The sequence below is a fragment of the Ahaetulla prasina genome, chromosome 18, assembly GCF_028640845.1.
Source record: "Ahaetulla prasina isolate Xishuangbanna chromosome 18, ASM2864084v1, whole genome shotgun sequence".
Classification (NCBI taxonomy): domain Eukaryota; kingdom Metazoa; phylum Chordata; class Lepidosauria; order Squamata; family Colubridae; genus Ahaetulla; species Ahaetulla prasina.
Window position 1 is genome coordinate 3828859 of NC_080556.1, and position 12029 is coordinate 3840887.

Genomic DNA, 12029 nt, shown 5'->3' on the forward strand with positions numbered 1-12029 from the left:
CAACACCACAAGCAATTGTATTCTGGATGTTCAACAGTTGTATAAGGAGGCTGTTGCATGGAAAAGTCCGTTAGAAGTGGGCTACTTTCAACGTGATCTGGAATCTCTCCAAAGATGCAACAAACCATCATTGACACACACCCCTCGTTGAAGCAGGCACGGAGTGCAGAATCCACAAAGCCAGCTCTGCCAGTTCCCCCGGACTTTTAAGAAGAAGAAGAAGAAAAAGAAAAAAAGAAAGCCACCCACCCGAATCACATTATCTTGATTTTTCTCAGCGGCCATTTTATCGTTGGGTCTCCATTCGAAACTTTAATGGTGACCCTGCCCCAGCCTTGCATGCATATACTGTAGTTCAGGATTAAATGTCCAAGTGCATTCATTATTATTTCTCTCTCTCTCTCTCTCTCTGTGCCTCATTCTCATACCGTTTCCTCGGTTGATAGCATCAATGGATTAATATATTCAAATCCTTCAAACTCCGACTGGTCTATTCTTTTTATTACATCTCTGGGGACAGGAAGAAGAAGAAGAATTAACGCTTGTCTGTAATGGTTTATCGAAGGGCTGCAAACTGACTGAGGGCTGAGTCTTCGGAGAAGGGCGGTATAAAAATGTGAATAATAAATAAATAAATAAATAAATAAACTGGTCAAAATGAACAGGGGGGAAAAATTCATGTTTTCTTTGCAATAACTATAGAAATAGGAATGTGGGACCGTTGTACACCTGTTTCTTTCACCTGCCCAATGCTGGACAATTTAAATTTTTTTTTAAGCTTTAAGCCTGTTAAAGAGACATCCAATTTTTTTTCCAGAATGGGAACAATTAATCAATGAAATAGCTTGCCTCTCGGAGTTGTGGGTGCTCCATCACTTTTCAAAAAAATAGACTGGACTACCCTTTGACTCCTGCCTAAGCAGGGGGTTGGACTAGAAGACCTCCAAGATCCCTTCCATCCATTCTATTCTATTCTATTCTATTCTATTCTATTCTATTCTATTCTATTCTATTCTATTCTATTCTATTCTATTCTTCTATTCTATTATTTTCTATTACTGTGTTTCTCAGCTGTTCTGGCTGCGGAATTCTGGGAGTTGAAGTCCGCGCAGTTTAAAAGTGGCTAAGGTTGAGAAACACTGCACATCGTGTAACCCCAAAGTTCTTTCCCCCCTCCCGCTTCTTTGATTCGAGGCTAAACAATGACACTTACTCATCATCTGGAGTTAACTGCACAGGTTCACTGGTGAACTGTGTATCAAAGTTATCCAAGCCGTAATCATCCGTGATCTGAGGCTGAAACGGTGGAGTGGCCTGCTTCTTTTCCAGCTGAGTTGAGAGCATGGGAGGGAAAGACAGAGTGAGACAGAAAAGAGGAGGTGATGTATGGTTTAAAAGACACTAAATTCACCCCCTCCCAGTTAGTCAACCACCGTGTAGTCAACAAAAGAGACATTTCCAAGGCCAAGATTGGGCGTTTTCTATGTTGTCTTCTGTGGACCCTTTCGGATCAAGATGGAGGATGAGCCAGAAACAGGCTGTGTCTCTCAAAGAGCCAGAAATGAAGAATTATCATACTTTTCGGGAGTATAAGGCGCACTTCCACACTCCCAAAAGTGGGTGAAAATTGCAGTGCATCTAATACACCGAATGTTGCCAAAGCCCCACCCACCCGCTAGCCCCCAACCTTCGGGCATTTTCGGCCTCCGCGCATTGTTTTTGGCCTCCGCACACCCAGTTTTAGACCCATTCCAGGCTGCGGGAATTGCCACAGCACATCGCTGATCGCCACCTCTGCGCATTGTGTTTTCGACCTGCGCACATCGCATTTTTGTCCTCTGTGCGTCGCATTTTCAGCCAGTTCCAGGCAGCAGGGATCGACCCTGGAACTGGCCAAAAATGTGACGCGTGGAGGCCAAAAATGGGGCATGCGGAGGCTGAAAATACAACGCGTGGAGGCCGAAAACGTGACGCACGGAGGCAGCGATCGGTGGCGATGTGCTGCGCGACCCCCGCATTCGGGAACGGGTCTAAAGTAGTGTGTGCGAAGGCCAAAAACACAACGCATGGAGACAGTGATGGGCTCTGGTGATCCCTGCAGCCTGGAACAGCTAATTGGCATATTCCGGGAGGCCGGTCCAACCGCCAATCAGCTGTTTGTGATAAACCAGGCTGCAATAATGTGCTGAAGCTAACCAGGCTGTTTGCTGCAAGGATGCTAGCCAGATGATTACCGATGGATGCTGGTAGGCAGAGGCAGAATTTTTTTTTTCTTGTTCCCCCCCCAAAAAACTAATGTGCGTCTTATACTCTGAAAAATACGGTAATCTGCTCAAAAGAGAATTTTGATATCTCACAGTCTTGGGGTTTATACATTCCTTTTTTTTTTTTAACCTGTGATACATTTTGAGTTAAGTTTAAAAAATGTTTCAGTCGTTCTGAAAGAGAACAGGTCTGCCAATGCCGATGTGTAATGTGAGCAAGCGACAAAGCCTTGGTGACCGTTTGTCATTTAGCACTTGCTGACTATCTGTCTCCAAGGGGGCCAGTGGCTGTCCTGTTTTACCTTTGAAATACAGTGACAGATTCGGGGTCATCCAAGGAGTTCCCCAGCTGAGTGAGGATTTGAAACCATGGGTTTCTTCTAGGCCTGTCTAGGCACATGACATTGGCTCCTTGCAGACCTCCTTCTGCCAAAACTGGCTTTGAAAGAGGGCAGGGGAATTCGGATCCTTCTTATTCTTGGACTCAACACAAGCAAACGCATCAAGTCAGGAACGAATAGCTTAACAATGGCTTGATGTCACATCTCGGGAGGCTTCCGGACATCAGCCCCATAAAATAGAAGCACACAATAATTCTGATTCTGCACCGACTCAGATCTTGTTGACAAGTTCTCCGGTTGTCTTAGAAGGTCAGGTGCCATCCCAAAGCAGATCTAAGGCAAGTATGGAAGGACAGGGAATTGTTCTGACCTAGGCTTCCCATGAAGCAGACTCCTTTTGATTAAGTTATTGTGAATTCCTCTCATTCACATCCAGCAAAGTCTTTCAAGAGAGAATTTACACTCACAGACCTTATCTGGCTTGGAGAGCTGCCAGGCCGATATCTTCAAAACTTGGCAAGGAATCACAAACCAATTGGGTGAACTAATTGTCTTTTGCAAACTCCACTCCCCTTTCATTCCTCTTTATTCTCTGTGGGAGGGGCTAGTCACCGTCCACCTGTGGCTTTACTCCTGAGTCGACCCTTGTTCCTTAGCTGTTCCCTTCTCCTGACAGCTCTGTGCACTGGGAACACGCTCCATCTGTTCTTCTGCCTCATTGATGTCTGACTCTGAAGGCAGCTGATAACTGTGAAATGGCCCTGGCCCCCTCTCTGCCTCCGATACAGAGCCCTCATCAGAGCCTTCTCTTAGTTTGTCCTTTTAAAAACCTCCTCACTGTCTGAGTATGCCACCAGCTCTGCTGGCGGGCCACAACAGGAATAAGGGAATGAGAAATTCCCACAAAAGGAAGTAGAAGTAGAAGTTTGTCTCATGTGGGAACTGGTTGTGTGGCTATGCAAAGATTTAGGTTGGTTTGTGGTGGGTCTAATTGAGCTACAATAATGATAAAACCAGACTGGCCATTCTATATTATGGTGTACTGTATTGTGGTTTGATCGAAATGGCCACTGTAAACCTGATATAGAATGATGTCTGAACCAAGCCTTTCAATCTATAGCTCCTCACACATTCTGCTAGGTCACCAATGGTTCTAATAGTTACACTATTTAATATTTAATTTCTAATAGTTACAATTGGTCGCCACGATGTAAAAAAGATGTGGAGACTCTAGAAAGAGTGCAGAGAAGAGCAACAAAGAGGATTAGAGGACTGGAGGCGAAAACATATGAAGAACAGTTGCAGGAACTGGGTATGTCTAGTTTAGTGAAAAGAAGGACTAGGGGAGACATGACAGCTGTCTTCCAATATTTGAGGGGCTGCCCCAAAGAAGAAGGAGTCAAGCTATTCTCCAAAGCACCAGAGGGCAGGACAAGAAACTAATCAAGGAGAGAAGCAATTTAGAACTAAGGAGAAATTTCCTGACAGAACAATTAATCAGTGGAACAATTTGCCTCCAGAAGCTGTGAATGCTCCAACACTGGAAGTTTTTAAGAAGATGTTGGATAACCATTTGTCTGAAGTGGTGTAAGGTTTCCTGCCTAAGCAGGGGGTTGGACTAGAAGACCTCCAAGGTCCTTTCCAACGCTGTTATTTTATTCTATTCTATCTCTTGCTTCTTGATGTTCTCACACAAATGATGTGAACCATCTTCACATCAGAGGCGATGGTATTAGGATACCCGTGACATCACTTGCCCCTCCCATGAAACGACGCGACCCTTAGCAGGTGCAAAAAGAACAGCTTAGACACAAAGGCACAAAACCGAAGGGGGAAAAAATGAAGTTAAATGCTTTACCATATCCCAGTCTATGCTGCGAAAAAATGTGTGTGACTTGATTTCAGAAAATCCTGTTTGGGGTTGGCATCCGAGCCTCTCTTTGGGATCCTAGGAGGAAGGATAAAATTAATTTTGCCACAACTTGTATTAAACGACAGGTTTGTGAGGCCGAAGTCTGAAGACAAGATTCTTTAAAAACTAAACTGCCTTTATAAAATAAATCACTAAGTTCGTCTAGCAATTCTGTCTCCCTATTTTATTTTATTTTAGTCATTTTACAAGTTGCAGAATAGAATACGGAAGAATTAATTCTCTTAGTTTATTTTGCCCTGGCTTGAACACTGTTCATAATGAATAAACCACAGGGATAACAGAAGGCACCGAGAGCCAAAAAGTGCTTCTGTGCTTAATGGGTGGGGGAAACGACAAAATATTGTAGACCTACCTTATTTAAAAACCCTTTCAAAACATGAGAGGCCTTAACAGAAAGGAATCTTGGAATTCGGATTGGTTTTTCAAGGATAACTGATAAAAGAAGTTTTGGAAAGAGAAAATATTATATTCCCCAATACATCATTATAGTCATCATTTTAAGTCTGTGTTAAAATGCAACACAATTTCCCCTCCACCCCGGTTTAACAGACTATTAAACGGAGCGTTTTGCCTGTTTATATTGACGTTACTCCAAATGACCCCATTTATGTCAATTGCATAATTACTCAAAACTTTGGAAATTGGCACAGATCACCTAAATTCAGATTTAAAGGACATTTTGTATTTAATGGACAGTGAGATTTTACTGTATATTAAAACTTGCACCAACGTGGATCACATAGATGCATTAATTGATGAATATCTATCAAAGGAGGCAGGGCTGTCGTTGGTGAAGAGAAATTATCCAAATTAAATTGGCAGCGTAGAAGGAAAGGACGTTGGTAAACTACAGGTTTTTGGTTTTTTTAAATTAAAATTGGATCAAAAGGGATTCTACCCTGTTTCCCCGAAAATAAGACATCCCCTGACAATAAGCCCAATCAGGCTTTTGAGTGCATGTGCGAAAATAAGCCCCCTCCCCCTAAAATAAGCCCTTGGCTTATTATAAAATAATTATTATAAAATAATCACACTTGGCCAATAAAAAAATTCTATTCTATTCTATTCTATTCTTCTAAGAGGAGCCCCGTCTTGTTCCATGCGCCCCAAAATAATAAGACCTCCCCAAAAATAAGGCCAAGCACTTATTTCGGGGTTCAAAAAATGTAAGGGTCTTATTTTTTGGGAAACACGGTAGTGTTCTAGACACATTTAATAAAAGGGGGCCAATTTAATTCTCAGGAGCAGAACAAGAAGTAACAGATGAAAACATACCAAGGGGAGATCCAACCCAGAACTAAGAAATTTCCTGACAGTGGGAACAATTAATCATTAGAAGCTGTGGGTGCTCCAACACCCGAGGTTTTTAAGAAGAGATTGGAGAGACATTTGGTCCAGAATAATATAGGCTCTCCTATTGAGCAGGGCTAAAAGGTCCCTTCCAACTCAGTTATTTAGTATTCCTGTAATTAATAAGCTGGTACATTCAGATAAGGCATCCAATGTCGTCAAGAAGGGTATTTAAAATATGATGTAGTCTTGTAAAGTTCAAAAAACAGCCCTAACAAGAATGCCTTTTAAATAACATCGGCTAGAATTTCAACGGGAGGTGCTTCTTAGAGATAGACATCTGAACATTTTGATTAAATCTTTCAGGATTTTGTCAGCTGAAGCACTTCAGTAGGAGGCTCCCTTTGAAGTCTAGGCAGAACCCAAAAAACTAAACCATAACCGGGCACCTCTCTTAATTAATGGGACTGTGCCAATATTAGCATGGTAACTGTAGTTCTGAAGTAACCACAATACACGGGCTCTCGGTTCACTCCTTGGCACAATTCAAATGCCAATTTCTAGTCAGAGCGACCCTTTCAGAAATTAGCAAAATGTAGAGAAAAGGATGTCCTGAATAACCTTCCCTATGAAATATAGAAATCCTCAGTGCTAAATAAAGAATATTCGGTATTAAAAAATCAGTAGCTGGTGTGTAAAAGATGATGTCTTGACAGCAGACAATTCTTGACTTCAATAAGGCAATTTTCTATCTGTCCTACAATTTCATTTCAATGAGCATTAGGTAAGCCACCCGGGTATATGATTTTGGCCCAATTCAGGATATTTTAACAACCATATAAGAGGTGGCGTTTTAGAAGAGAATATAGTTCAGGGCAGTGGTGAAATCCAATTTTTTTTTACTACCGGTTCTGTAGGCGTGGCTTGACGGGCGTGGCAGGGGAAGGATACTGCAAAATCCGCATTCCCTCCCCACTCCTGGGGGAAAGATATTGCAAAATCCCCATTCCCACCCCACTCTGGGGCCAGCCAGAGGTGGTATTTGCCGTTTCTCCAAACTGCTCAAAATTTCCGCTACCGGTTCTTCAGAACCTGCTGGATTTCACCCCTGGTTCAGGGTTGAATTGTGGCGTCTCTGGGACTCTCTGAGCTTGGTGGTTTTCTTGCAGATGTTTCATTGCCCAACTAGCTTATCATCATCAATGCTAGCTGATGAAAGGAAATTAAGTCTGGCAAATTATATATCATTGAACTTGCCTAGCACTGATGATGTTACGTAGTTGGGTGATGAAACGTCAGCAAGAAAACAACCAAGCTCAGAGAGTCCCAAGGACTCCACAGGTTTAATTTTTGTTTTCCAAATAATGTTTATTCTCACAAAGGAAGGCATACATACATACATACACACACATGTCCCAGGATAATGTTGCAGGATCCAATCTGGGTTGGTCACCTGGAGCAGAGGTTTAGTCTTCTGAGATTTCGGACTTGTGCTGGAGCCCATTTCCACTAAATAGATTAAACCTCTAATCCCAATGACCAACCCAGATTGGATCCTGCAGTTTTTATTCTGCTTTTGAGTGGAACTTTATTCTGAATCTTAACACTCTAGCGCTAGTACTAATCCATCGGTCTCATTACATTAAAAAAAAAATACCTTGGAAGAGGTAATCTTCAGTGTTCATATCTGGATTGTCGGTAATAATATCAAAAGGAGATCGTCCCGCCATCATTTCAAACATGAGGACACCAAGGGCCCACCAATCCACACTGAAGCCTGTAAAAAAAAACAAAAAACCAACCGTTAGAAAAACGTGTTTTCAATAAAAGATTTTTGGTTAGGGAGCTGACTGTTACTGCTTTAATGTACGGAACAGCACTTAAGGATTAGGGTCATTGATTGAGATGGGTGGCTATAGGAAAGAGGGAGGGAGGGAAGGAAGGAAGGAAGGAAGGAAGGAAGGAAGGAAGGAAGGATAGATAGATAAGATAGATACATAGATACAGATAGATAGATATAGACATAGATAGAGATAGATGATAGATAGATAAGATAGATACATAGAGATAGATAGATAGATAGATAGATAGATAGATAGATAGATAGATAGATAGATAGATAGATAGAGGGCTCTTCAGAGAAGGTTTTAGTGGTGTACAAGGGTGGCTGTGGGTGTGTAATGTAGAACATAAAAACAACCAGAACAAAAAAAATTATTTCAGATTACTTTGCAACAATGCCATGAACGATTGCTTCAAAGCGACAGGATAAATTTAAGATATTTTTTTTTGGTGGGGGGGAATGGCTAAAAAAATTCAAAGCCAACAGCAAGTGTCAATTCCGTAAGTATTGTGGCTATCAGAAGTATCTCCAACCAATATCTTAATCCTGCTGTTTTCCGACACTCAAAATTTTGGTTTGTGAAATGGCAATCGGAACGTCCGAAAAGGATAGATACAAAAGGGGACTTTACTGTCTCTCTGCAGCCTTTTACAATGAAAACGTGGTAGCAATGGTATGAAGTTCCATAAAAAGTTGAAGAACCACACCTACTCATCTCAAACGATCTAAGCCCCAGAGCTCACAGTAACAGCATTGCCAAAAAAGCATTAAGAGTTGTTAACCTAATCTCGCAAAGCTTCTTCTCCAGTAATATTGTACTGCAAACTAGGGCATACAAAACCTTTGCCAGACCAATTCTCAAATACAGCTCATCTGCCTGGAACCCGCACTGTATATCGGACCTTAATACAATTGAGCGGGTCCAGAGGTATTTCACGAGAAGAGTCCTCCACTCCTTTGCTCACAGTCGAATCCCTTATGCCACCAGGATCGAAATTTTGGGCTTGGACAACCTGGAACTACGCCACCTACAGTCTGACCTAAGCATAGTACACAAAATTGTCTGCTACAATGTCCTATCCGTCAACGATTACTTCAGCTTCAACCTCAATAATACACGGGCAAACAATAAGATACAAACTCAAGGTAAGCCGCTCCAAACTCGATTGCAGAAAATACGATTTCAGCAACAGAGTGGTCAACGCCTGGAATGCACTACCTGACTCGGTTGTTACATCCGCTAACCCACCCAGCTTCAACCTTAAACTGTCTACCGTGGGCCTCACCCCATTCCTAAGAGGTCCGTAAAGGAGGCGTACATAAGCGCACCAGCGTGCCTACCATCCCTGTCCTACTGTCCCTATTTATTTGTACTCGTTTCCTGTGTTCCTGTCCATGTTTATACTTATACCCGTTATCTTGTACATATTTGATAAACTAAACAAATAAATAAAACAAAATAAATAGAAGACCCATTAGGCTTAGCTAGCAATAGTTTATTTGCCAAGGGCATTCGACAACGTTGACCAGCCTTCCAAAGTTCATTATCTGAGGTTCCCTCAAAACTGATTTAGGGCTGCCTTCGAGCATACAAACATTTGAACACTTCATCACAAAGTATAAAAGCAGACCAGTTTCTCCATCCTTCTCCATTTTGAACATTGCTCCACTCTTTTCTGCTCCAGAACATACTAAGGAACCCAAAAGATGCTTCCGTCGGGTCCCGCCTCTGCTTAACGGCGTAAAGATATTAACACAAACACACAGCGCATCTGTAATCACTCCGGATGAGAAGACTCTGCGGTCTCTACATCATTACACGCTCTATATAGCAACTCACCGTATTCTTCTCCTCGGAGAATCTCCGGAGCGATGTAATTTGGCGTTCCACAGAAAGTGCTCGTCGTGTCGCCGGGGCCCAATCCTTCCTGCAAAAAATGAAACGATTGCAGCGCGCCGACGAAAGAGGAAAAAATGGGCTTGCAGGAGTTTAGGTTAACAGAGTTGGAAGGGACCTTATAGGTCATCTAGTCCAACCCCCCGCCCAAGCAGAAGACCCTACACCATTTCTGACAGATGACAGTCCAGTCTCTTCTTGAAAGCTTCCAGGGATGAAGCTCCCACAACTTCCAAAGGCAACTTCTGTTCCATGGGTTGATTGTTTCTCACTGTCAGGAAATTTCTCCTTATTTCCAGGTTGAATCTCTCCTTGGTCAGTTTCCATCCATTATTCCTTGTCTGGCCTTCGGGTACCTTGGAGAATAGCTTGAGCCCCCCTCCTCTCTGGGGAAGCCCCTCAAGTATTGGAAGGCTGCTATCATGTCTCCCCTGGTCCTTCACTTCACTAGACTAGCCATGTCCAGTTCCTGCAACCGTTCATCGTATGTTTTAGCCTCCAGTCCCCTCATCATCCTGGTTGCTCTTCTCTGCACTCTTTCTAGAGTCTCAACATCTTTTTTATAGTGTGGTGACCAAAACTAGATGCAGTATTCTAGAAGTGACTTTACTAAGAGTAGCAAAGACTTTGCTACTTTGCTTTGTAGAGTAGTGTTAGTACCTCACTTGATCTTGATTGATTGAACCTTGAGTTTCCCTTCAGACCAACAGGGGACGCCCCAAAGCTGGACAAAATCTACCCCTTTCCGGGTTTCAAAATACACCCCTTGTTCCTTCAATTCACCTTAGGCAGGCTTCATTAAGGTCGTAAGTCAAGGACTATCTGTAGAATAAGAATTCTTAGGGAGGCCGAGCCACAAGCTGGATTTACCTTACACATGCCGTAGTCTGTTAGCTTGATGTGGCCCTCCGTATCCAGGAGGACGTTATCCAGTTTTAAATCTCTGTAGATGATGCCTCTCTCGTGGAGGAAGTTGAGAGCAATGCAGATTTCAGCAGCATAAAACCTGAAAAGAAAATGTAATTTGGGCCATTGAACAGTTGCCGTCCATTTCATTTATTTGCAGGCTTTCAATGCTCCCGCGTATAACCCACCTTCTCTGGAGGGCATGAATGCTTCGTAAATACCCTCAAACCAGGGGTGAAATGTAAAATTTGTTACTACCGGTTCTGTGGGTGTGGTTTGGTGGAGGGGCGGGGTAATGTGACTGGGTGGGCGTGGCCAACTTTTTTTTTTTAATTTTTAAAAGCATTTTTTCTACAAGCTCTTCGGCCGAAGAGGTTGTGAAAAAATGCTTTTAAAAGGCTCTAATGATCCCAGCTGAGCCGCGCGATCATCAGAGGCTTTTTTTTTTCTTTTAAAAGCATTTTTTCAGCAGAAGAAAAAATGCTTTTAAAAGTAAAAAAAAAAACCTCTGATGATCGCGCAGCTCAGCTGGGCATGGAAGGGGTGGGGCAGGGATTTTTGCTATCGGTTCTCCGAGCCACCCGCCACCATCACTACCGGATTGGGCAATCCAGTCCGAACCGGGAGCATTTCACCCCTGCCTCATACCTTCTAGTTCAGCTACACTGCAGATGTTCTCCAAGGGCAGCGTTGGTACTCAGCGTTGTAAGCGTGATGAGTACCAAAAATGCTGAGTACCAAACACATTTTTTTCTCATAAGGTATAATGTAGTAAGTCACTAGGCAGCCGACAGCGACAAGTTCTAGCTTTTGTGTCGAGTACCAAACAATCGATGACTACTGGGCAAAATTTTCGTACCAAAATGTGTTGAGTACCAAATTCGATGAGCTTCAAAGCAGTTGAGAGCCAAGGTAATGCTGTATAGCAAACCTGCCTCATTTCTTTATCCTAGTGTGGGATAGTATGTTTGGGTAATAGCTAGCTCTCACTTTAAAACAGGACAGTGGTAATCTCTTGGTTATCTTCTTATGCACAGCCTACACGCTAAGAAACGTCTTCAGCTGTCCTCACAAGCAATAACTTGGCTGTGTTTAAAACAAATAGAGGTCAACATGCCGCTGCAAGGAATAGATAAATGCTGTGAGGAAAAAGTAGTGAGGGGACAAAACGCTGCAAGCTTGCCTCTGCAATGGAGAAATTAGCAAAAGGGGGGGAAAAGAACCTAAGGAAATTATAAATTGTTTTGGCTGGCATTCACACTCTTTCAATAGAGCTGGACAGAGAGGGATGGAGGGAGAGAGAGGGTGGGGGGGAGGGAGGGAGGGAAAAAGGAAAGAAGAAAAGAAGGAAGGAAGGAAGGAAGGAAGGAAGGAAGGTGTTATTGTAATATAGGAAGGAAGGAAGGAAGGGTGTTATTGTATTATGGATAGGAAGGAAGGAAGGTGTTATTGTAATATAGGAAGGAAGGAAGGAAGGGTGTTATTTTATTATGGATAGGAAGGAAGGAAGGAAGGAAGGAAGGTGTTATTGTAATATAGGAAGGAAGGAAGGAAG

The 12029-nt window shown here is 42.7% G+C and overlaps 1 protein-coding gene across 6 annotated transcripts in view; it reads right to left on the bottom strand.

Annotated features, from left to right (window-relative positions):
- Positions 1-394: 394 nt before the first annotated feature.
- The window catches only part of PRKCZ (protein kinase C zeta), a 71372-nt gene continuing 59737 nt past the window's right edge, over positions 395-12029 (bottom strand). For all 6 annotated transcript variants that reach the window (XM_058161226.1, XM_058161228.1, XM_058161227.1 and 3 more), the window contains 7 exons: positions 10439-10574; positions 9512-9599; positions 7486-7605; positions 4891-4970; positions 4464-4553; positions 1214-1329; positions 395-510 (listed from right to left, as the gene is read on the bottom strand). In XM_058161226.1, coding sequence (XP_058017209.1) covers positions 423-510; positions 1214-1329; positions 4464-4553; positions 4891-4970; positions 7486-7605; positions 9512-9599; positions 10439-10574 — 718 coding nt within the window. In that variant the 3' untranslated portion in view covers positions 395-422. The remainder of the gene's footprint in view (positions 511-1213; positions 1330-4463; positions 4554-4890; positions 4971-7485; positions 7606-9511; positions 9600-10438; positions 10575-12029) is intronic.